The sequence below is a fragment of the Ambystoma mexicanum genome, chromosome 2q, assembly GCF_040938575.1.
Source record: "Ambystoma mexicanum isolate Mex_15411 chromosome 2q, UKY_AmexF1_1, whole genome shotgun sequence".
NCBI classification, from domain to species: Eukaryota; Metazoa; Chordata; class Amphibia; order Caudata; family Ambystomatidae; genus Ambystoma; species Ambystoma mexicanum.
In genome coordinates this window covers 1,276,780,145-1,276,807,087 of record NC_090924.1, presented here as the reverse complement: position 1 = coordinate 1,276,807,087, position 26,943 = coordinate 1,276,780,145, and the positions used below count along the sequence as shown (strand labels likewise).

General features: G+C 48.0%; 1 protein-coding gene across 1 annotated transcript in view; it reads right to left on the bottom strand.

The window, feature by feature from the left end:
• The window catches only part of ACAD11 (acyl-CoA dehydrogenase family member 11), a 728,164-nt gene that overhangs the window by 484,772 nt on the left and 216,449 nt on the right, over positions 1 to 26,943 (bottom strand). The window contains exon 5 of the mRNA XM_069648691.1: positions 26,026 to 26,190. Within this exon, the coding sequence (XP_069504792.1) occupies positions 26,026 to 26,190 (165 nt within the window). The remainder of the gene's footprint in view (positions 1 to 26,025; positions 26,191 to 26,943) is intronic.

Sequence of the window (26,943 nt, the reverse complement as noted above, 5' to 3'; positions counted from 1 at the left end):
CATGCAGCAATAGTAATCCGCCGCACGTGCATATGATGTGCGGTCCCAATGTGGCTGCATGGGGCTGGGTCTATGGTTCGTAATGGGTTAACACTACATTCTAAACCAAATGTGGTACACAAGGTTGCTGTTGCCAATGGTCCTATGCAGCGGAGAAGCTAGCCGCACGTGGCTCTATTGCATGCAGGCTATGCTCGCAGGTTTACACTCGCGACATGCAAATGATCTAAAAGGTTGCTGGTGAGCGTTCATGCCAAGAGGTGGTCGCTGCTGGCAGCGCGTGATGAGGCACACGTAGCTTTTATCTACGGACACACACTTTCTGTGCGCATTCCAAGGACCGGTCTTCAGGGCTGTTGCCTACCCAGTCTATGAGATAGTAAAGTACATCTTTATGCTGCTGAGAGTTCAAGATAGCCTGCACTAGGTACTCTGGATGATCTTGTACTACTATCAGTGGCGGTTTACCACTACGAAAGGAGGTTCGAGCAGGTTTCAATAATGATACATGGAAGGTGGGGTGGATTTTCATTTGACTGGACAAGGCTAATCTTACTGCCACGGGATTAACTACAGCTGTTATGGTGAAAGGATCCAAATATCGGGGTTGCAGTTTACGGGGTCCCTGCATTCTGATCTTTTGAGTGGACAACCAAACTCGATCCCCTTGTTGATACTTTGGACTGTCACGCCGCTTGCTATCTGCGTAATGCTTGTAAGTTTGTTTTGCTAACTTTAGATTGTTCAGAATGTCCGCCCAAATCTGTTGTACTTGAGCCTGTTGACCAACCAGTGTGGGTAAACTTGCTGGAGGGATGGCTGGCGTCATGGGAAAAACCTGTGGATGGTACCCATACACTCCAAAGAGAGGAGTATATTTTGTAGAACTGTGCAAAGTATTATTTATGCAATTTCAGCTAACCAGATGTACTGGACCCATGACGTTCTCGGCAGTAGTCGCATAGCACCGTAAGTATTGTTCAAGCCCCTGATTTACCTTTTCGGTTTGCCCATCAGTTTCTGTATGGTATCCTGAAGACAGGCAGACTTCCATATCAATCAACTTACAAAAGGCCCGCCAGAATCGTGATGGAAATTGTGGGCCTCTGTCGGTGAGAACACGTGAGGGTAGACCATGTAACCGTACTACGCTATGTAGGAATAGCTCTGATACCTCTCCCGTGCTAGGGACCCCCATACACGGAACAAAGTGGCTCATGTCATTGAGCGAATCTACAATGTCGAAGATCGAAGTGTACATTTGGATAAGTGGTAGGTTCACAATTAAGTCCATAGTGACTGTGTGCCATGGAGCTGGTGGAGTAGGCAGGGGTTGGAGGAGGCCTGCAGGTTTTTTATGACTGGCCTTTTGCCTACCACAAGTGTCACAATTAGCCACATAGTCTTGAATATTGCAGAGCAAGGTGGGACACCAGAAGAGTCGTGCCACATTGTTGCATCATAGCAATGCAAAGGTGCCCAGCTAGTGGGGTGTCATGGCACCACTACATGACTTCCTGTTGCAGTGTAACTGTGGGCAGATACAAGGCCTTGGCATAATACGAAGACCGTCTACCAGTGTGTGCTGGGGGCCTTTGGCAGATCAAGCTTGCAAATCTTGGGTTGACATGGCTTTCAGAACATTATCAAAGATGTCAGGCCTTCATACCATTCCGATGATATGTGCTGTCAGAATAATAGGGCGAGTATCATTCACCCCTTTGTCCTTGTGTACTGGATATCGTGATAACATATCAGCCTTTTTGGTGTCCGTTCCAGGGCGATAAGTGAGAGACTAACCTACAACGAACGCATCACAAATGCCAGAACAGGCACTAAAATACTCTTCGGCATACTGCGTGAGCTAGAATCACCAGTCAACCCACCAGAGACCTGCATCAAAGATGAGGCTTGGTGCCTTAACATCCAAAGAGCACTCCTGAGTAAAATCTCCCTACTGCAGGCCAAAATTGCTAACAAAAAAGAAGCTGCATTAACAAGACACCCATCTACAGGCCTCAGCCAAATTACCCCATAACCTGTTTGAATTTAGACCAGTTACAACACCAGAGGACATCAAAATTATACCCGGCCTCAAACCATCAAGGTGCCGAGGCGATATCTGCCCTGCCCCAATCATCAAAGATTGCGCAGCAGAACTAGCTCCATTTATCACCTCTCTCAGAAACAACTCCTTTGCACAAAGCATTATCCCTAACAACCTAAAAGACGCTTGGGTCCTCATGCTGTTAAAGAAACCCTTTCAAGATCCAAACGATACCTACTAACTAACGCCCCATCACTACTGTCCCCTTCCTTCTCAAAACCATAAATAAAGCAGCTTACCTACAGATCCAGGAGCACCTTGAGACACACAATCTCCTTGGCCTTCGGCAATCCAGCTTCGAACCTGGACACAGCACGGAAACGGCCCTCCTAGATCTTAAAAACCAAATGGATGAAATCCTTCACAAAGGGAACCTAGTAATCCTACTCCTACTTGACTTCTCTGCAGGGTTTGACCTAGTAAACCATAGCATCATATGCCAACTCCTGTCATCAGCTGATCATTTCTCACCCAAAGCCATTGCCTGGATCAACCCATTCCGCTCCAAATCGCACAGAGTCTTCTTCAATGAGGCAGCCGCCCAGCCAGCACCAGTCCACTACGGAGTGACCCAAGGCTCCTGTGTCTTAACAACTATCTACAACATCTTCAACAAACCTCTGTTTGACCGCCTAGACGAACTCGGTGTGTCCTACACCAACTACGCAGATGATAAGCAGCTCCTTGTGCCCATCTCTGGTGACTACCAAACCAGACTCTGACACGATCAACAACATCTATCAAAGTATCCAAAATTGGAAGGCCCAACACGAACTTGGTCTTAATGATGATAAAACTGAGCTTTTGCTGTTAGGGACCCAAACTCGCCTCAATAAACTAAGCCCCAACTACAAATCCTTCTCCATAGACGGGAACTTCCACTCTCTCTCAAAAGAAGTGACCTTGACTCATCACTCACAACCACCAGACAAGTCAACGCAACAGCCTCTGCCACAGCATATTCTGCTAACCTCATCAACGCCTGCAGGCCCTTTCTTAACACGGATAGCTGCACTACACTAGCCAGAGCTCTCATACTGTCACGACTAGACTACTGCAATGCCCTGTTTGCAGGCTCCTAAACAGGCAATACAAAAAAACTCCAAGTAATACAAAATAATGCACTACATGCAGCGCTCAACATCCCTAAGAACGAACACATATCAGCATTCAGATGCAAATTGAATTGGCAATCGGTATCATATCCAACTAAAATCCTTATCCATTCCACACAAATGCCTATCCAACAGCACCTGAAATACCTCTGCAACAAACTCACTAACCCTATCCCAGACAGACCCACCCGATCGTCCACCTTGCACCACCTCACCACACCGGTATTCAAACTGGCAAAATCTGGGGGTTGCAGCTTCCCGGTCATGGCCACCAAGCAGTGGAATGCCCTACCACTATCTGACCCATCGCTATGGTCCTTATGCAAAAAACAGAAATCCTGGCTCTTCAAACAAAGTCTCTAACTGGACTAAACCATTTCCTCACCTATACTCTGTACGGGCATCTATACTTCTCGCCATGTGCAATGCGACCAACTATTTGAACTGTTCGCTTACATTCCCAAATGTAAAGTCTTGTAACTAAGCCAGCGCCCAGATGCCCACAGGCTTGGCGCGCTATACAAATGCCAAATAAATACAAATAAACTATTCTAGAATACGGTTTGTGTGCATGTGAGTAGTAGAAATGTTCAGTTTGTGGATGTAATAAATGCCATGAGTCAATCAAATTAAGGTCGCTTAACAGTTGTTTCAACTTTTGAAAGTTCTCACCTGCTCCCTGGTGTCTTAATGGAATGAATGGAGCAAGTTACTTACCTGTAACTATTGTTCTCCAGCATGGGTCTGGCATGGATTCACATGCTCATGAATATTCCCAGTCGTCAGACTGGGAATCCTCAGTAAAATAAAAAACAGTTTCACTTACACTTACAAACTGTATTTCTCCATTAAACCAATCACTGTCGTCTGGGTCATACTGCCCCCATCCAATGACAGTCCTCTCGCTAAGCCCCTCCTCTGGCAGCCATCTTCAGATTTGGTAAGCACGTAAAGTGGCAGTATGAACAAGAAGAGCTGCAGATGGGTTGGAGAGAGGGTTCGCATGTGAATCCATGCCAGACCCATGCTGGAGAACATGTCATGATTCCTGCCCCTCATGTCCACAGCCCTCCAAGATGTCAGGCTGGACCCAGGCCACGATCACATGGCCTTCAAGGGCCTCTCCATCCCTCCAAAGACCCACTTGGAGTCAGACTTGGCGCTTGTGGCACCAGACTCACTCACTCCCATAGGATAACATTGGGGATTGGACTTGTAGTGCATTGATGGGGACAAGATGGATGCCCCCACATATTTCGGTTCCCAGAACTGCATGTGCGGTCTAGTCTTTTGGGTGTGGTTCAGCCCAGAGGCACCTGGGATACCCAGAGACTATTTAAGCCACACCCAGGCTGAGAAACATGCTTTGCCTTTTCTGCACCTGCAGCGTGACATTCACCGTGTTCGGATCGGTCTCCAGTAGGCCTGCATCTTTCTTCTGCGCTCAGCTCCCGCAAGAACAAGAACACCGTTTGGAACAGTTTTACCTTGCGGGGCTTCTGCCCATCATTCATCGCTCCTTCTATTCTGCGGGCATCCTCGGCGATGTCATTCGCATCCCGGCACTCCGCTTCCGAGGGAAAAAGGAAAAGAACAGAAAAAATGCATTAGTAAGCATTCTGCAAATCGTTGCTTATTTTTAAATACTGTACGAGCTTCAAATGTTTACCCGAATCCCAGCCGCTCTGGGGGAACTCTGTCTCCAGAACTTCTCATCCATTTGCAAGAGGGAAAAGACACTCCAGGTTAGCGTGGAAACATCTAGAGGCGCTGCATACCACGCTTACCCACCTCATTTGTTCTTCATAACCGGCATCCACGCTGAAAACGTCGCGGCACCTAAAAGACACAGAAAAATAACTCAGTTCAATGGAAATACGAAAGGGGTGCATCGCGCTCTCACTCACCTTCAGCGCTACTCATCTCAGCAGCACACCGCCATCCCCGGACGCCGGCCATCATCTAAGGAAGGAACGGAACGAAGTTAGAGAACTGTTCAAAAGACTCATTATACTTACCTGTCGGACTCTTGCCAGTGAAGTAACTAGGCAGCAATGAGCCCACATCAATCAACGCGCCCCTGTGCTGAAAGCAAGACGGAGATCACACTATCCAAGAAAACAAGGTGAGCTGTGGATCAAAGGGAAGGGTTGGACCCCGGGGAAGAAGGGGTTCAAGCACACAGAGACAATAGGGAGCTAAACTCTACCAATCCTGTGTTTCAGGTCCAGTCTCCAGTCGAACAGCCTCCAGGGAAGGGTTAGAGGTCGTAAGAGGTCAGAACAGGCTGAGTGACGTCCCTGTGGATACCAGGTGAGCGTAACAGAACGCAAAGCCTCACATCAAAATCCACCTGGGCGTCATAGAAACGTCAGAAACCGACCAGTTAGCCCACATGTTGGGGCAGCTACGCTCCGAAGTACATGCAGCCCGGCAGGAGACCAACACCCTGAGGAGAGAGCTGATAGTAACCAAAGAACGCACTGATTATTTAAGCCGGCAACTTCTCCAGTCACAAGCAGGGCATGCACCATTGCCGGGAAGCGTGCCTTCGATGCCAGCGCCATCAGCCAATCCCGTTCAGATAACCCTCCCTGGGGCAGTTCCCTTGGCCCCGCCCGAACGATTTACGGGGGATCCCAAGAGGTTTGCAACGTTCATGAACCAGTGCAGCTTGCACTTCCTTTGTAGGCCAGGGGCCTTTCCGAATGACCAATCACGGGTCGCTTTTGTGCTATCCTACCTGAGTGGTAGCGCCGCGGACTGGTCTGTACCCTTTGTGGCCCAAGACGATCCTTTGCTGCATGACTTCAGCGGCTTTCAGCAGGAGATGGAAAAGTTGTTCGCCCGTCGTACTCATGGGCAGGCATTAGACAACGAACTTCTGTCCCTACGGCAAGGGGATCAAGACCTATTAACATACATAGCCACGTTCAATAGACTCGTAGTTGAAGCAGAATGGCCAGTGGAGAAGAGAACCACGTTATTTCAATGGGGGTTGCGGGGGGAGCTCAAGGATGTTCTCGCACAAGTAGTGAACCCCCCGAAAGACTGCTCAGAATTCATTGACCTTGTTGTTCAACTGGATCATAGGTTGCAGGACCGAAGAGCAGATCGAACCAGATTGGACCCTTGCCCTATGTATGTGCGTTCAAAAGACAATACTGCCCGAACAACGGAAGATTCAGGAGAACCAATGCAAATCGGGGGGGGGGTCAGATCCCCCTTGACTAAAGCAGAAAGGGATAAAAGGAGACAGCAGCAGTTATGTCTGTACTGTGGAAGGTCAGGTCATTTCCTTAAAGAGTGCCCTGTGAAGCCACCGAGGAGGACGGTAGGGGCCACGGACAAGGAAGATACCATCAAGGAAACGGAAAACTCCCCGCCCGGCAAGTGTAGGGGTCCACTTGTTGAGTGAAGAAAGTGAACTACAGACCTGCCATTTTGCACTATTTGTGGTCTTGATCAATCACCAACATAGACAGTGGAGCCGTTGGGAATTACATCGACCAGGATCTTGCGGCAAAGATGGGGCTTCCGTTACGCCCTAAATCAACCACTGACACTGTTACCACTGTCGACGGCACGGAAATAGCTTCTGGTCCAGTATCCCAATGCACTGCAGCTTTAACCCTTCTGTGCCAGGATGGACACCAAGAATCTATTGTTTTCGACCTCATTAAGGCACCACAGTTCCAGTTGATTTTGGGAATGCATTGGTTGGTAGCTCACAATCCTTGAATCGATTGGCGAGCAAAAGAATTGGCCTTTCCCAAGACTTGCGCCCACACATGTTATTGCCAAGAGAAACAAAAAATAGACACCAGAACCTCCACGCTTGTGACTGTGGCAATCGGCACCCTACCAAGTGAATACCAGGACTTTCAAGATGTGTTTCAGAAAGAACAGGCTAATACCCTGCCACCGCATTGACCATACAATTGCCAAATCGACCCGATACCCGGCGCACAAATCCCTTGTGGGCGAATTTTCGCACTCACAGAACCAGAAAACCAGCACCTCAAGGCCTATCTTGACCAATACCTGGCCAACGGGTTCATCCGTCCATCGAAGTCTCCAGCAGCCAGTCCTCTATTATTCGTACCGAAAAAGGAGGGGGACTTGAGGACGTGCATCGACTATCGCGCACTGAACCAGATTACCGTAAAAAAATCGCTACTCCCTGTCACTGATCTCTGAATTGCTTGATAAAGTCAAAGATGCCCAAATCTACACAGAACTAGACCTGAGGGGGGCATATCACTTTGTTCGCGTTAAACAGGGGGACGAATGGAAAACCGCTTTTTGCACCAAATACGGCTTGTACGAATATCAAGTAATGCCCTTTGGCCTTTACAACGCACGTGCTGCATTTCAATACTTCATGAACGATGTCCTACGGTAATTGAATGATGTCTGTGCTCTAGTGTACATCGATGATATCCTAGTATATTCCGCATCAAAGCAGGACCACGTTAAACACGTCCGATCCGTATTGGAGAAACTCTGTCAACACCAGCTCTACGTCAAGCTCGAAAAGTGCTCATTCCACATCTCCAAGGTGGAATTCCTGGGCTTTATTCTCAGCCTGAATGGAATCTGAATGGATGTACACAAGGTAGATGCTATCCTGAACTGGCCATCCCCAAATTCATTCAAGGGGGTTCAAAGTATGCTGGGTTTTGCAAACTTCTACTGCCGGTTCATCCCAGGATTTTCGCAAATCGTGCATCCCATCACGTCATTACTAAGGAAAAGCAACAAAAAGTTCCAGTGGACAACAGAAGCCGAGGAGGCTTTCCAGGAACTCAAAGCAAGATTCACATCTGCCCCAATCTTACACCATCCTCACCCTGATCTCCCATACCTGGTGGAAACGGACGCCTCAAGCATAGCTATGGGAGCCGTCCTCTCACAAAAGGACCCCGAAACAGGCCAGTTACACCCTGTTGCCTTCTGGTCACGTAAATTCACACCCCCTGAACTCAATTACGCTATCACAGACAAAGACCTCCTGGCCATTAAGTCAGCCTTTAAGGCATGGCGGCACTACCTCTTGGGCGCCAGACACACAATCACCGTAATAACTGACCACCGGACCCTCGAGTACCTAAAAACGACAAAGGCCCAATCCTCACGACAACTACGTTGGGCTCTTTTTTTTGCTGAATATGACTACGTGATTACATTTCGACCAGGGGTGAAAAACGGGAAGGCCAATGCCCTTTCCTGTATGGGGGTGGAAGAGCAAAGGTATCAGACCCCTGACCCAATAGCAATCATCCCGAGTGACAACCTCCTAGGAATCACAGCAACCATAACTCAGAAAGAATTACATGAAGAAATCTAAAACCCGATGAGTCCGGAGCAATTACAAGCGTGGAGTGCACAAGGAGAACATTACATGATAAAAGATCAGTTGCCCTACTTCAGGAATCGTTTATTCTTACCAAACCAAGAACTACGAGAACAAGTCATGTCCGGTTATCATGATTCCTTGATCGAGGGCCACCCAGGAATCGTTAAAACAGTAGCCAAGGTAAAACAAAATTATTGGTGGCCCACGTGGCATAAAGACATTATCCAATTCATCCTATCTTGTGGAGTGTGTGCTCAAAACAAGTCACCCAAGCAGAAACCGGCTGGGCTATTACAACCAGTGGAAATCCCACCAGCACCCTGGCACACGTTGTCCCTCGATTTTAATACTGACTTACCACCCAGTAAAGGGTTTAACACTCTTCTTGTGGTCCTGGACCCATTTTCAAAAATGGCATATTTCATTCCTCTTAAGGGGCTCCCAAATGCTTCCACTCTGGCAAAGGTATTTCTTGAAGGCATCGTACGGCTCCATGGGTTTCCTTCAGTTTTGGTCTCAGACCAAGGTACTCAATTTGTATCTAACTTCTGGAGAAAATGCTTCTCTATGGCCCAGATCGACATCCGGCTATCCACCAGTCACCATCCCCAAATGGATGGTCAAAATGAGAGGACCAATCAGACGCTCGAGCAGTATCTGCGTTGCATGTTACACCAAGCTGAAGGAAGCTGGTTCGACCTATTATGGATAGCTGAATATGCTTATAATAATTCCCTACACACCAGCACTGGGCAGACACCCTTTTATACCATGTATGGCAGGCACCCACGTACTTCTGAGTTGGACGTTCCTACAACCCTGGAAATGCCAGCAGTCAAAACCTTGCATACAACCATTTCTCAAACCTTTAAAAGGGCAGCTGAACACCTACTTCAAGCTAAGAATCGGCAAAAGAAGTTTGCTGATCAACACCGAGCAAAGTCCCCCAACTACCAAATGGGAGACAAAGTCTGGCTGGCGTCTAAACACGTGTCCATTAAAAGGAGCCCGAACTTTCCGTCCAAGATACCTGGGTCCATTCACCGTCACCTCCGTGATAAATCCTGTGGCGGTCAGACTAGCTTTGCCATCAAACGTGCAAATTAATCCTGTGTTCCACAAGTGTCTCCTTAAACCTGTTCAACCTGGGACCCGAGTAGCAACGCCACCTCAGCCAGTAGTAGTCGCCGGGGAGCCAGAATTCGAAGTTAAGGACATCCTAGATTCAAAGTACGTCAGATCCAAATTATACTACTTAGTAGACTCGAAGGGGTATGGTCCACAAAACAGGACATGGGAGCCTTGTGAGTACATCCATGCACCTCGCTTGCTTAGACAATTTCATCAAAACCATCCAACCAAACCAGGACCAGACAGAAGAGCCACCTTGAGAGGGGCCTTGGGGGGAGTGCTGTCATGATTCCTGCCCCTCATGTCCCCAGCCCTCCAAGATGTCAGGCTGGAGCCAGGCCACGATCACCTACATGGCCCTCAAGGGCTTCTCCATCCCTCCAAAGACCCACTTGGAGTCAGACTTGGCGCTTGTGGCACCAGACTCACTCACTCCCATAGGAGAACATTGGGGATTGGACTTGTAGTGCATTGATGGGGACAAGATGGATGCCCCCACATATTTCGGTTCCCAGAACTGTTTGTGCGGTCTAGTCTTTTGGGTGTGGTTCAGCCCAGAGGCACCTGGGATACCCAGAGACTATTTAAGCCACACCCAGTCTGAGAAACATGTTTTGCGTTTCCTGCACCTGCAGCGTGACACTCACCGTGTTCGGATCGGTCTCCAGTAGGCCTGCATCTTTCTTCTGCGCTCAGCTCCTGCAAGAACAAGAACGCCGTTAGGAACAGCCTTACCTTGCGGGGCTTCTGCCCATCATTCATCGCTCCTTCTGTTCTGCGGGCATCCTCGGCGGTGTCATTCCCATCCTGGCATGCCACTTCCTAAGGAAAAGGGAAAAGAACAGAAAAAAGGCATTAGTAAGCATTCTGCAAATCTTTGCTTATTTTTAAATACTGTACGAGCTTCAAGCGCTTACCTGAATCCCAGCCGCTCTGGGGGAACTCTGTCTCCTGAACTTCTCATCCATCTGCAAGAGGGAAAAGACACTCCAGGTTAGCGTGGAAACATCTAGAGGCGCCACATTCCGCGTTTACCCACCGCTTTGGTTCTTCATAACCGGCATCCACGCTGAAAACGTCACGGCACCTAAAAAAACCAGAAAAAGAACTCTGTTCAATGCAAATACGAAAGGGGTGCATCGCGCATCGCGCTCTCACTCACCTTCAGCGCTACACATCTCAGCAGCACACCGCCATCCCCGGACACGGCCATCATCTAAGGAAGGAAAGGAACGAAGTTAGAGAACTGTTCAAAAGACTCATTATACTTACCTGTCGGACTCTTGCCAGTGAAGTAACTAGGCAGCAACGAGCCTGCATCAATCAACGCGCCCCTGCGCTGAAAGCAGGACGGAGAGCACACTATCCAAGAAAACAAGGTGAGCTGTGGATCAAAGGGAAGGGTTGGACCCCGGGGAAGAAGGGGTTCAAGCACACAGAGACACTAGGGAGTTAAACTCTACCAATCCTGTGTTTCAGGCCAAGTCTCCAGTTGAATAGCCTCTAGGGAAGGGTTCGAGGTCGTAAGAGGTCAGAACAGGCTGAGTGACATCCCCGTGGATACCAGGTGAGCGTTACAGAACAATAGTTAGAGGTTAAGTAACTTGTTCCTTCTGCAGGATGGGGTCTGGCATGGATTCACATGGTTATTAATAACGAATACATAACAGTACAGCATTACACATCCACGGGAGGTGGCAAGGCTCAACAGAAACAATTATACTTACCCCTGGAACAGACTCCTCTCAAGCAAACAGGTTGCGTAGCACTGCTTGGCCGACTCTGGACTCCTCCCTGGAATCCCTGTCCACACAATAGAATTTCGTGAAGCTGTGCGCGGATCTCCACGTAGCAGCTCTGCAGACGGCCGGCCAGCAGTCAGTTAGCCAACCAATGATGCGTGGTGCAGCCGGAGAGCCACCTTGAAATGGAAGTCTTGGAAAAGGCCTTCCCATGGTTCACAGGACCAAAGTTCACGAACAGCTGTGCAGTCTTCAGAAAACACTTTGTATGATGTACAACTTCAGGGCTCAAGCAACGTCCAGTGAATGCAAAGCCCTTTCCACCGGTGATGAAGGTTTAGGGAAAAAAACAGGTAACACCAAAGGCTTGATGAGGTGGAATTCCTAGGGAACCTTTGGCATGAAGGAGGGTTGCCTACTTAGCACCACCCTCGATTCGTGGAAAGTCGGTATGGTTGTTTGCTGGATAGGGCCTGGATATCACCTACCCTGTTGGCAGAGGTCATGGCCACTTGGAAAGCCGTCTTCCACGAAAGGGACTTGAGCAAAGCCTGATGCAGAGGCTCAAAGGGGGCACAGATGAGCCTCGTCAGAACCACATTGCCACGTCGGGGCTGGAGCCTTCACCGAGGGAAAGATCTGAAAAATCCTTTGAGAAACTCCTTGACGAGTCGATGAGACCAAAACAAAGACCTTCCTGGTGACCTTGTGTAGCGGGAGATAGCAGTCAGATGCACCTTGACGGAGGTGTGCGCCAGTCCGGCCTTTGCCAAGGATAGCAAGTACGGCAGGATCTGTGGGCCGTGATCCTAAAAAGGGGTAATCTTCTGTGACCGGCACCATGTAGTGAAACGCTTCCACTTGTGACCGCAGCACTTCAAGGGTGACAACGCCCTGGCCTCTGCAAGAACCTCCCTGCAGTCCGCTCGTAACTCATATCCTCCAAACTCTAGGGCTGCAGGAGCCAAGCCCTCAGGTTCAGCGATCCAGGGGTGTGATGTAAAATTGCGCCTCCTTCTGGCACCACTGGCAGCTTGACCGGAGGTGATGCGGACAGGCTGAGAAGGTCTGGGTACCAAATCTGCCTCAACCACGCCGGGGCAATGAGTATCATCCTGCATTGGCACTGTCTGAGTGTGTTGATGACTCGTAGCATGAGAGGCAACGGAGGAAATGCGTACAGAAACAGACCTTCACACAGGAAGGAGATCATGTCCCCCAGGCTCCTTGGTTGGTGGAATGTGCGGGCAAACTTCTGGGATTTGGAGTTTGCCGCCGTCGCAAACAGATCAATCTGGGCCCTGCCCCACTTGACAAAGATACGCTGCACCTGGTCCTGCCGAAGTTCCCACTTGTGGCAGGAGTGCAACTCTGTGCTGAGGGAGTCTCCGATGGTGTTCTTGACTCCCGCTAGGTGAAGAGGAATGAGGACTTGTCCGATGGCCCAGCACCACAAGTCCTGTGCTTCCTTGGAGAGCGCTTGGGACCGAGTGCCCCCCTGTTTCCTGATGTAGAAAATTGTGCTGGTGTTGTCTGTGTAGATCCTCACCACTTTGGCCTTCAGAGATGGAAGGAATGACTTGAGGGCCCAGAACATTGCCGTAGCTCCAGGATGTGGATATGGAGATCCTTCCCCTCCGGCAGCCACAGGCCTCTGGAATACAGATGTCCTGCTGTGGGCTCCCCAGCCTCCTAGGGAAGTGTCCGTGGTGACCGTCTCCTGATATGGATGGTTTTGAAACCCCATGCCCCGGGTGATGTTGGAGCAGACGCCCCACCACCTTATCGCCATACGATAGAACTCGTCGTCCAGCGTGATCTTGTTTGCAAAGCTTTCGGACACCTGTATCCAGCGAACGTCCAGGAACTCCTGAAGAGGTTGCATCTGTAACCTGCAGAGCCGGATGAGGTAGATGCAGGACGGCATCATGCCAAGCAACGCCTTGATGGTTCGCACCATGGCCATCTTCATTGACAACAGCCGCTGCACTTTCCCTTGAATGGCCACTGCCCTCTCCTCCAAGGGTGATGCAAGGCAGGACACCGTATTGAGTCTGGGTCGTAGGAACAGCGCGTTCTGCAATAGTTGATGGAGCAGTAATTGGACGATCGCCTCAATGTGACCAATGGCCGACTCACGTGAGTGGGCCCGGATGAGCCAGTCGTCGAGGTATGGGTATACCCTGCAGATGTAGATGGGCCACCACTGGTGCCAGGCATTTTGTGAACACTCTGGGCGCCGGCTTCAATCCAAAAGATAGGGCCTTGAATTGGTAGTGCTGGCCCTGCACTACGAAATGCAGAAACGTTTGATGTTTCTTGAGAATGGAGAAGTGGAAATAGGCGTCCTCCAGGTCCAGCAACGTCAAAAAGTCCCCTTCCTCCAGTTGGCCGAGCACGTCCTGCAACGTGACCATCCTGCTCTTTTGCGACTTTAAGTAATTGTTGAGACGTCGTAGGTCTAGGATGGGCCTCCAGCCCCCTGTCTTCTTTCTGACCGGAAAGTATCTGGAATAGAAACCGGAGGCCCGGATTCTTTGGGTAACTAGTTCTAGCGCCCCTTTCCACAGCATGGCCCATACCTCTTCCAGGTGCGGAGGGATATGCCGCTCCTGACGGGACACTGGAGGGATCTGCCGACACCTGCGTTGAAACTGAATGGTGTGTCCCTGGGTTAGAGCGTCCAGCACCTATCTGTCGGTGGTGATCTTCTTGCACTCGCTGGCCGCCCACCGGGGTGCACGTGTAGGGGCCTGACGTCCCGACCAGTTCAGGGCTGTTTTGGGCGGCGTCCTGCCCTGAGGGTGACTGCGACGCTGTCCTCCGCTACTGTAAACCTGGGAATGGCCTCTACAGGCTTCCTGGGCCGTGTATCTGGAAGGCTGATGGTACGAAGAGGAGAATCCTTTGGAAGACCTGCTTGACTTTCCCCTGAAGGCGCGAAAAGAATAGCGCTGCTGCTGGAGAGTGCCGAAGGAACAGGTCATCTCCGTGTCAGCCTTGATGGCCTGGAGCGACTCGTCGAAAACCTTCCCAAACAAGTTCTCTCCATTGAAGGGCATGTCCAACACCTTCACTTGGACTTCCTGCCAGAAATTCGTGGCCTTCATCCAGCCTTGTCGACAAAGGCAGACTGTTCCCCATCTGCCGGAACCCCATGCTGGCGACGTCCAACGCCACTTTAATGACGTGATCAGACGTATCATCCCGCTCCTGGAAAAGAGCGATAGCCTCCATCCTCTTATCGTCTGGCAGGAACTCCAGAATAGGGCCCAGCTTGTACCACAGCTCCCAGTCATACCAGCAAGGATTGCCAGTGCGTTGGCCACCTTGATAGTGGACGCTGCAGTGTCAATCACCTTCCTTCCCATGGCGTCCAACTTCTTCCCCTCGCTGTCCGGAGGGACTGAAGATGACGAGGACGGGTTAGCCAACAGTTTCCTCCTGGACGCTGATACCACCAAATCCGGCAGTGGTTGCGACCTCATGCACTTGGGTGCGGAGTCCGGCACCCGATACTTCTTCTCCAGCCTATCCTGTTTGGCTGGATCTGTGCAGGGGTTCTTTATGAGGGCCAGGCCCTATTTCCACACATCGTCCAGAAGGGGCACCACCATGATTGTCTTCCTCCTGGCCTTGCGCCTCTGGTACAAGAAACCCTCCTTGCTGGTTTCTTCGGGCACAAGCTGAAAAAGCTTGGAGGCTCTGGCGATCATGCAGTGGAACAACCCCAACTCCTCCGGTGGTGATGCCCTAGGTGGCGCATCCTAATGTGGAGACTCACCGCCCGCTGAGACAATATCCTCGTTGTCATCCGTAGTCGTGGCTGTATCCGTCCCTGTACCCGTGTCTGGGTCTGCTGGGGGAGAAGGGGCCCGATGCAGATGCGGAGGCTGAAATGGGGGCATCGGATGACGCTTCCTCTTCTTTGATGGAGGCTGAATGGGGGCCTGGGAGGACACTGGAACCAGGCCTGGTGGCATCCTGTTCTGGATCTCCGACACTAAAGTGTGAAGGGTCGACAGAATGACCAGAGACGCATCAGTCGGCTGAGCTGGTAGAATCAGAAAACTAGGCCCTGCGCCATCGTGGCCGTCTTCCTCCTCTCTCACGTCCTCGTGGACCGTGCGCAAGGACTCCTGGTCCTCGTCGTCTGTGGACGAGACCTCCATGGCTTGAGCCACGGCCTGGGAGGGCTGTTTCGGGGTCTCCTTGCCCCCATTTTTTCCCCCATGGGGGGCTTGAACCGGGGCCGGAGCCGGTTCCCCCCCTTTTGTCTGCACTGATTGTGCCTGTGTGGGCAGTTCAGCCTTATTCTCCTCAGTCCGCAGTTTCTCAAACTTCCCCCGAAGTTTAGCCGGGGTAGATGATTCCTACCACCTCTCCCCTCCACAATCTCTCTCAGACACTTAAGAAAACACATCATAAAAAGATCTATGCAGAATTGAGAGCATAAAGTAGTCCTTAATCTCCCTCTCAGCTTACCCCTTAACGTAGCAAATCTCCCTGCTTTGTCAACTAAATGGTCTTCCACAATGAAGGGGAAGTTCATATGAAGCAATAGAGATAACCATGCATTCTTATTGCTATTCGAGAAGTGATACTGTTGGGGAAAATCCCTATGCTAAAACCTTCTCTGCGGCACTGCTTTTAGATAGCTTTCCTGCAGGGTGACTACCAACAAACAAAGCTGTTTTACCTCCCTGATAACTGATCCCTCGTATTCAGAGGTTTGAGACCTCTCACATTAAACGGTCCAAAACTATCCTCCATTGATGTATATTAATCTCCATTATGAAGAGTATTACTCCACTTGTCTGCTCCACTGTAAGAGACCCCTCATGAAAGCTTTCTCCACTCCTTCCCATCCGTGCAATTTACTCTGCCACCTTATGCTTAGCAAAATGAGTAGCAATGCACTCTACATAGAGATCCCCTGCAATCCCGATAAAAATGTCAACTCACAGGAAGGTCGAGGACCCTGTTTCCATCTCCTTTCATCAACTAATTGTCAAAAAAACAAATCTTATGAATTAGTCTTACGTAACCTCCATACTGCACCCCCCTAGACTCACTTCACCCACAATCAAAATACAACTCCACAAGCCATTCCCAAAACCTGGTTAGCGGCCTGAACTAGTAATCCAAGGTGATATCTCTTCTCTCACATCACACACATGTTCCCATGTGCCCCCTTTTAAAAGCACATATGGATTTTAAAGTTTTCCATGAAAAAATTAAAATCGTGGTTGGTCGGGCATTGCTTCAGCTGCGACAGGACTATCATCCATCTGTGGTACTTTGATGCCAAGAATGTTGGCCCCTTCCTCTTGAGGAACACAGTATGCACACTTTCTTTCATCTTAAATTGCAGCCAAAATTGATAGGTCCACTTGTATCTAATTTGTGATGGTGTTTAAGAAGAGTGGCCTGCACCAGGTCCTGGCAAGATGTGGATGGCAGTGTCTTAATATTCTATATGCCCTACACACCTGGCTTCACTCAGAATGGCTCCTCTCACTTTGATGGTGCAATTTGAGCACTATGCTTTGTGGTGTGAGATCCTCGTTCTGTACTGTGGGCCCCACCCTATGCTCCCTGTCAATCTTTACATCAGGGATTGCGAAATCCTTCATTATGAACTTGAAACAGCAGAGTACACAGGTATGTTATTAAAGTCATACTCATATCCCAACTTCAAAACACTGATGCAGATATGTTCCCTTACCGCACTATTTGCCAGGTCCTCCCATTTTAATTGTAACACTTCTGATGTATCTCCTCAACGTTGTCTGCGCCTCCATCGTCTGTACATTGTCCAAGTACAGCTATGTCCTTTTTATATACTCCTGTTATTCCAGTGAGGTACTTCTGTTGCTCTAGTCAGGGTGTACCATGGGGACACCGAAAATTAACTTCCAATATTACTGAAGGCCTTCTAGGGAGTGGAGGAGAGGCTCATTTGTTCAGGGTGTCTCCTCTTCAGCACTGGACTCCGTACACCCATCTTCCACCATTTTCTGGGAGGGGAGTTTGTCTGAGCCATTTGGTTTCTTAGAAGTTTCTAAAAGGCTTGCATGCAAGGATCCTTCAGTTTCTTATGGACCATGGACTTTTTCCAATGCCTTGTGGGAAGATCGGTGCACGTGCTCCGACATAGAGAGCTCCTTAGAGAGGGGGCAGAGGTTATACTGTGAATTCTTCTGGTTGAATCACTGGTACCCCTTCTAGCCAAAGGTCACCATAATATGATGTCAGCCAAAATATTCAGGTGAATCACCAAATACAACAAATGTATTTATTTTATTTGATTTATTACATTTGTTACACGCCCAGACCCTGGGGTATCACGGCGAGGTTACAGACAGCTTATCACATTTCTTGTACAATATTACAGTCAAGGTCAAAGAGATGCTTAGGAACAGCAAGCTCTATGATACAAAGTGGTTACTAAGTTGCAATTTTATACTAAATAAAATGAAGGGCAGGCACATTCAAACATTCAACTAGTGACATTGTTCATTAGAATGCGGTAGGATCACATGAAAACTCAATATTGGTTGAACAGCCATGTTTTCAGTGCTTTTTTGAAACATAAGATAGTTACCTCATTTTTAATGCTAAGGGGTAGGGAATTCCAGAGGGTACGGGCAAGGACTCAAACTATTTCCTCCTGCTCCGATACATTTGTGACGTGGGATTTCTAGCAATGCCTTATTGTTTGATCTAAGTATTCTACTGGTAGTTTTTTCTTGATAGCATTATTGAGGTAGCTGGGGGCTTTATTTGCGAGACATTTATGTACAATACATAGCGTTTTGAAAATGATTCTGGCTTTGATGGGCAGCCAGTGGTTTTCTCGCCTAATATTGGAGACACAATCACATTTCTTTATACCTAGTGCAGCTCTGAGTGCTTTATTCTGCAGCAATTGTAATTTACTGATATTGGAGGTTCCTAGTAGTAGGACACTGCATGAAGTCGAGCTTTGTTAGGATAAGGGCTAACAAACACAACAATGGGCTCTCAAAGGCTCCGTTACCATGGCATATTGTGACTTTGGCCCAGCAGGCTAGGCAGCTCCTTTTCAGCAAGCTCCTCACCTCCTTCATCACTACGTAGATAGTATCCACCACACAGTGGTTGAGGGATAGACCCTCCCCAGCATCTGAGACAGCGGCATCGCTATCAGCTTTGGGGGAAAGAGACAATAAGGCAAGGAGAGCCCCTCCTGCCGTCAGCCATTTTAGACTCCACACGCCCACACACCCCCAATCCCCTGTGTTAGGGCGAATTCTCTGTTTAGGCTGAATTTCCTAACCTAGTGAGTCCCACAGCAGCTTTGCTGAATTTCTGGAGTTTGTTTTTTTCTCCTGCCAAAAGTGAGACTCTTTTCCTCACACTATTGGACATGATTTGAGGTGTTCCTTTGACTGTTAATGTGTTTTATGGGCTATGGGGTCTTTTACTCCATAGGGTCTCATGTGTTTTTACTATGTGTGTTACACCGCACCCTCAGTGCAGTGACACCCCACCATAGACTCCATACCCTGGGACTGACTACTGTCTCCCAGGGCATGTAAAGTCACCATTGGCTTTACTAGTCCCAAATTATGAACAGAAACCATCATATTGTGGACGTACTGGTCGGGGCAATTCGATTGCCCCGGGGTCTGTTTTTCGAGGGGGCACGTCTCCGTCCCCCCTGATCGAGTTTTGGCTGGTGGCAGTGGCTACTACTTTTTATATTCGACCGCGAATATATCCCTATAGGATTTTCCCATTGTTCGAGGATACCAACTTTAATTATTGAATTCCTATAGCCTCGAACATACCGCCGGTTTATTTATTTAATATTAATTCACCGGTTGGTAATTTTTGCCAGAACTCGATCCTAAAATGGCATTTGTGTTCTCTTCTGTGACTCCAACCCAAGTCGAGCCCTTTGTTCCACTTTTTGGCGGGCTTCTCCCCAGAAGCCTCCAAAAGTGGTGCCACTCTGTCTGGGTACCACAGGGGGCGTGGGAGGGGGTTTAGGCACCCTGGACTGAGTTGCCTTGGCAACTCAAGTCGCACTCTTGTGTGATTGGCCCAAGTGATGAGCCGACCGGCTCACCACTTAGCATGTTTGATTGACCGCTAGGCTGAATGAATGGGGGTTTGCTGCATAAAAGCAGGGCTTTGGGGACTGGAACTTCAGAAGTCGCCACAGGACCTGAAAATCCGAAGAGGGAGAAGCTGAGCCGACCTGCAACGACGACACCACCGGTGGAGCCCTGCTGAACCGTCTCACCACTTTCCGACAACAGAGGAGATCTTCTTGCCAGAGAGTCTCTTCCCCTTGAGCTGGTGGGGACAACTAGTTTGCTTTCTTTTTCGCCTACCAGGACGTCTAGTGGTCGAATTGCCCGTGCCAAGCACCCCGGCAACTGGATAGCCACTTACCCCTGAACCGCGAATAAAAGGACCGCTCCTTTTAATCGAGAACTGCGCGGCTGGTTTCTTCCCTGGCAGTGCAATGACCTTCTGCTTTCCTCCCCGACGAGATCTTCTCTTCCCCCGGACGAAGCACCGATTTGCACCCGCTGCCAGGAACAACTGCCCCCGCTGGAGCGTTCTCACCATTTCAAGGTACTGTGTCTGCCTGGCCTCCCTCTCTATAGATTGCTACAAGGTGACAGTAAATCCTTAACCTTCTAGACTGGGCTGGTCTCTTGACCATCTAACTGGTCCCTTTCTTTTGGTCCAACTTCTTTCGGAACCTTTGAGACTTTTGTGCACTTTTCAACCGTGTGACCTTGGACACATTTCGTCCTGATCCTCGTAAAGTGGATCCGGCTTTCTGAACTCTAACTTCACGGTTTTATTCTGCCTTCCTCTCCTGCTGTGTTCTTCTGAAAGTGTTGGGATCTGTTTCAATTTATGCTCTGCCTTTCTCTCCCTTTTAAACCGAATTATTAGAGTGCAATCTGCGTTAAGCGCTCACCGCTGTCTGAAAATAAGTGGTGCTTTACTTAAGACTTGTCTAATATTCTTTTAAGGGAGTGTATATACTTTAGTGACTGTGTTTTTGAACTTGCTTGATATTAGTGCCAGTGTGTTTTTATAGATGTGTTTTTAAATAAATAATTATACATCTTTTTCACCAAAGCTCTGGTCATTGTTTGCTTGTTTTACTGTGTTTATCTGCCCTATTGTGTATGCTCTGTATACTGCCTAACTCTTCTTGAGGGAAGTCTGACTGCTCAGCCACAGCTACCAAGTGAATCTGTGTGGTACAGACTGCTACCAAGTGGGTTTACTGCCAAACCCCTGTAGTCCTAAATCTTTTGCAGTGGTCCCAGAGGGAACTGCACAGGTTTCTGCCTAACACCCTGCCTGTTATGTCACATATGCTGGATCCTGGGGAAACCCTGGATGATCAGGCCAATGACTCTAAAACCGAGCTGCTGATTGTGACTACTAGCAAGAGACTTAATAAAAACTTGATACCTCTTACAAAAATGTCAATATTGTAAACAATCACATTAAGGTCTCAGACTGTGTCAAAACTCTAGGAATTCATCTAGATGCAGAACTTAACATGAAAACACATGTATCACACACCCGCACATCATGTGGCGATGTGGTCAGGCTACTCAAACAAATCAGGCCCTACATCTCAGTCAATAACCGATCCACCCTAGCATCTGCCTTAATCAATTCAAGACTTCACTACTGTAATAGTATCCCCAGTGGGACCACATAAACTAACCTGTCTGCCCTCCAGACTACAAAGAACAACGCGGTACAAGCAGTCTAAGCAGGATCATATTTTGGATTCGAGGAGGGCTTTGCTCTGGCTGCCCGTTAAGCACACGATACTGCACAAGACCCTGGTACTAGCTTTTATATAAATGCTGGACCTCAACTGCCCCCGCATATCTATCAGAACGGCTTATGGTTGATCGACCGCTATGATCCCTCTGCTCTGGCGACAACCACACATTTGTACAACCTGGCTTCCTGCTATCTAAATTTGAAGGTGCCAGCTTTCCAGTACAGGCTTCGATAGCTTGGAATGCCCTTCCACTACCAATTACAGCCTGGAATTCCCTGCTGGCATTTGGCTGCTGTCAGTCTTGATACATGTCTGTCCGTCTGTCTCGTTACTTGTGCGCCCTGAGGCCATGGGCATGTGGTGCATTACAAGAAATAAATAAACAATTCTTCAGGCACTTCTGTTACCCTCCTGCTCGGACGCTTCTCCACCTCTTCCTGCCTTCCCTACATTCAGTCTGAGCACTTGGGAGTGACAAGCAGACGCCCTGTGTTCACAACACAAACAAACGAATGGATGTACAAATAAATAAATGCATCTTATTTAAGAAGACCACAGGAGCCCTGGGGAAAGTGAGTCAAACGGGAGAATAATGGAGAATCTAGTCTGAATTTTAGATACGTTTTATTCTTTTAAGAACCATGCCATCATTAGAAAATAAGGAACCTGGTACGGCACAAGGGGCGAGGCCTTACAGACCTTGGCTAATGGCAAAGTCAGAGCTTCTCCGTTCTTTTTGCTGTGACGTGAGGGCTCCATAGAGACTTACCTACGGTGGCTTTTGAAGTCAATCACTGACAGCTACCTTTTAAATTCAGAGCAATTGGAGTTTACGAGGCAATAAAAAAATGGCAAAGGGTAGTCGAGCCATGTCACTTATTTATTCCAACATGTATGTGTACAGACGACAAGCTACTTTACAATGACTTCGGCTGAACACTGGTGTGATGTCACAGCAGATGCAAACCTCATGTACAGTAGAAACATTTGTGTACAGGCGCGCTATAAATGCCATATCATACCACGTCCACATTCTACTTAGTGCTGGTGTAAGCACTATGATAACGATTCCATGAACAATAAAGCTATTGTTCTTTCAAACGACTCTGGCATCCTTTCTGATGCCAAGAGGGCAACGCGCTTCTAAACAGCTACATTTATAGAAGACACAAAGCCTCTCGTGGATTATAACGTATCATATATAATTCATTAAATCATGCTAAAACGCGTTATGCATTTTCTTACAATGAAAGTCTGATCTGAACACAAAAAGATCAGGATCGAGAAGTGGTGAAGCCAGCTTACAGCCTTCATCTTTGGTGCCTGTTAACCAGCTTTGGACTGATAACGATAGCCTGCAGAAGTCTTAAGATCTACACACAGCATTCAGAATGACTTACATGACTTCCCTCTGTAAAAAAAGAAGCTATGTTTTGGAACATCTCACACACCCGGACTTTGGACATGTGTACAATGAGGATCCAGGGTTTGCTCAGCTGCCTGCGTTACCAGCTTGGAGGCCATTTGGTGAGAGAGGGTGGCTTACATGCTGGAGAAGCCGCCTGCAAATGAATCAGTGTGGACCAGAGGCATTGCTAGGGGGTGGCTGTGGGGGGCTATAGCCCGGGGTCTTTTGGTTGTAGCTCCAGATGGAAGCTCAGGGACTACAATCAAAAGGCTAGCTAGCCCAGAGTCCTGACAGTTACAACATTAGCGTAGCCCCAGTTCTTTTCCAGAACTAGCAACACTCCTCCTGGAGCCTGGTAAACACGGTTAGCAGCTTTTTGGATCCGGAAGCAGAGTCAGTATATTACACCAAGGAGCGGAACAGATGCCAAAGGAATGGTGGGACGTCCGCCTGATTCCAAGATGGCAGGTGGGCCCTTTGATGATGGGCCAGGGATCGTGTGTAAATGCCTTCAGGTAATGATTAAAGAATTTATGTATAAAAGATGCACTTGTAACTAGGCAGAGAGACTGTCATGTAATAGAGAAGAGCACTGTGGAGCATTATGAAGCAAAGAGCCATCTTGGAGAGAGAAGCTGCATTGGAGCAGGAAAGCAGCCGAGTGGAGAACCAGTTTAACGAGCAAAGGGAAACAAAAAGAGCTTGTATACAACATTGTGTGTGGTGCAGAACATGGGGCACAGTGATAAGCATGGTCCATCTAAAGAGAGGCTCAAGGGAACATCCACAAATCAGGGGCGTTGCTAGGGGGGGCTATAGCCCCTGATCTTTTGGTTGTAGCCCTGGATAGAATCTCAGGAGCTACAGCCAAAAGACTAGCTAGCCCCCAGTCCCAACAGTTCCGACATCAGCTTAGCTCCGGGTCTTTTCCAGACCTAGCAACTCCCCTGCACAAAATAGTAAGTTTGTTAAAATAATACTATAATATCGGGTGTTTTTAAATAGCTCCTCATATGGGAAAACTTCGGAATGCTTGGCAACAGGTGTTACTACATATATTAATTATTGCCCACATTGCAGCACTCAATTTGCAGCCACTGAAGAATGACGGCATGAGTCTGCCTGGAGAATTATAGAACCCTTATCCTTCAAAGGAGTTCAGACATTTCTCTTGTCCTCTCCTCCCCACAGACCTAAAGCAATACAGTGGCAGTCGGAAGGATTCAGTGCCATACTTTTGGGCTCCTTGATGTCGAGCGGGGTTCTTAAAAAGCATGAAGCAACATAAAGGAAATCATAATATTATGATACTGTATTTTTTATTTTATTGATGATTTAGAAGACCCTAGTTTACAACAGTGTGCTTTCAAAGCCTACTGGGCTAAAATAATAAGGTGTCAGGAGGCCAGTGGACAATCACAAAAAACTAGATCGACATTTCTAATACTGTACAATGTAATCCGGAAAGGCTAATGGATAAACTGCACTAACACCATTATTTTGGATTCCAAAGGGGCTCCCACTTTCATATGCACAGGTGGAAGCCACAGCAGGTAGGCATCGTGCACAGCTTTACTCCAGTTCGAGAACTATACCAATACAATTCACGATGAGTGGACATTGTGGCAGAAGCTGACCCGAGCCCGGAGCCGGAGAGAAAGGCACACATGTTGCCTCCATTACTGGACCGGTTCCTTTATGAACATAGTTAAAGACAGAGCGGACATAGCGCGTCAGTTAGAGGACCCCTCTGGGCACTGGAAGTGAATTTGACTCCATAATCTGGGAGTGGATATTTGCTACATGCTGAAATTGATCACTGAAGAGCTATTGAACAGCTGGGTTTAGGTGACTTTATACCATATAAGTGGCAAGAGATTAAACAGAGTCCATGGTATTAGAAAGCTGGAAGTCTCTCAAAAGGTGAAAAAAGCATGTCCTCAATTCCCACTATTTTGCTCTAAAAATTGTGCCTCCAGCCTACAAACACAGCAATCCGTTTGCTGATTCAAGTATAGATGTGCTGAGAGGAAACATACTTCAAAGAGGACTATGTTAAGGATCCAGCAATCTATGTTCCCTAAAAGCAGTCCCACACGCTGCAGCACGTCTTATTATGGATGCACGAAAACTTGACTGAATCACCTGCAAATTACATGGGCTTCCTCTCCAGGCCAGGATCCTGCGCAATACATCGTGCATCATCAACAAAGCATCTACCAGTAATACACCAGCGTATGTGGGTGCGAAGCGCCACCTATCTGGTGGCACACTCTCCTCGCCCAGCCAAACCGGATTGAATCAAAACTTATCCACATAGAGAGGACCCACAAACAATCCATGTCTTGTCTCTACAAATCGATCCAGGTGTCGGCTCAGAATGCCCCCACAATTCTCCAATTTTTGAAAATCTCTCAAAACATGGCTTTTTCAACAACACCTGACCAAAGATTTATTCCAATGGATGCACATACCCACACAAAGACCTCCAATCACACTACTGCTCTACTGTTAAAAGATGCCAGCCTAAACGTGGCCGGCCCACACTCTGCAGTGCTCTGCTGCTCTCGAGCTAGGTCTGCACTTTAAACAATAAAAGAAAAAATATAAGAGGTGTTTGGAAATGTCAGAGAAGCCAGATTGCATACAAACAGCAGCAAGTTCAATGTGTTCCCAATATCAGAGCTACCAAAGAGTGATCGTGCAGTTGCCCAAGTTACGCAGAGATGGGAGACTGAATCACGCCCAGGTGTGTAAAGTGGGAAAAGATCCAGGGTAGCCTTGGATACACTTTAGCGGTCATACGGAATGAGAGAGGGCTTTGGCGTAGCCAGACAATCAACTATGTGCACCTGGATGCTCAGGTTAAATGTTGCATAAATGAGGACAAACCACTGGTGATGAAGAATATGCAGCCTGGTTGTATGTCAGCTGTACAAGTTGGTTATTTTAGCAACTACCTGAAAACGAGCAGAGCTCAGAAGAATCCTCCTTAAAAATCAGGAACATCAGGTTGTGGGCTAAACTCCCACAATGTCTTTTATAAATAAATAAATACATATATTATATTTAAAAAAAACAAATGAGCATCTGGCAAGGGCATGTCGATTAATTTACTTTCTTATGATTTCAACAGAACGTTTGGTAGTCATTTTATTGAATTTACCTCCAAATAGTATTCACAGCAAAACATCCGTCAGGTTTGCCCTCTTGTGCAGCACATGTAGATCCGTGCCATTGCCCATTCCCTTATAGTTACCATGCATAACCGATCTATATGTACATTGCAAATATGCCCGGTTATTAAGGTGCATGCTAACCAGGCACTATATTCGATACCAACCTGGTTTGGGTGAAAGATGATATTGTCCATTCTGAAGTCCCCGTGAACCAGTTTGCATTCATCGTCTCTAGCTGGCACATTGCGAATCAACCAATCAGACAGCTCATTCATGGCAGCGATGTCCTTATGGCGAGCTCTATCATACTGAGCTTTCCAAGTTAACACCTAAATATTAGACAAAAAACAAGGAGAACATTGAAAAACACACACATGTCAAATAGGACTAGTAAACATGTAACTGACCATGAGAAAGATAAACATGTTCTGTATCGATCATGTGCAGAGACAGCAAGGAAGAATGCAATAATGGGGATGGGAAGCTCCATGAGTACACGTTATTTCAAGCAAATTCAAGAAGGATGTTCTGTGGCCCGCTGTTATGATATGATATGATATGGCATTTGTAACGCGCCTATACACAAGTGATCAACTAATTCTGGAATTCTGTCAGTCTACTGCTCTGAATCAGAAGACAGACCCTCTAACGGATCAATACACTGGAAGGAAGGCGGATGTTGCATGGGGGTATATGATGGGCGTTATAGGGCCTGGCATTGGTTCAGCACTGCAAGGTGCCTCCTAATGTCGACAAGTATTGTCCGGCTTGTGCTTGGCCTCAAGGAAGCCTGCACCGGATTGAACCTCAGAGGACGAGCCGCGTCTCAATACAGAGCAGGAGCCCACTTTGGTGAGGCTTCTGATAAAGAAGGAGATGGTCAAATTGTAGGAGACATCGATAGGCTCATCTGCCTGACATGCAGACAGGTGTACTGCACCTGCTGCTGTAACCCTACCTACCCTTCATGGCTGGGGAAGGCTCAGCTTTTCTGCAGAGCTCAGATGTGACAATCTTAACAGAGGATCTACTGATGTATTGCCAGTGCCAAGACTACAGTTTCCACATTACTACCTGGTATA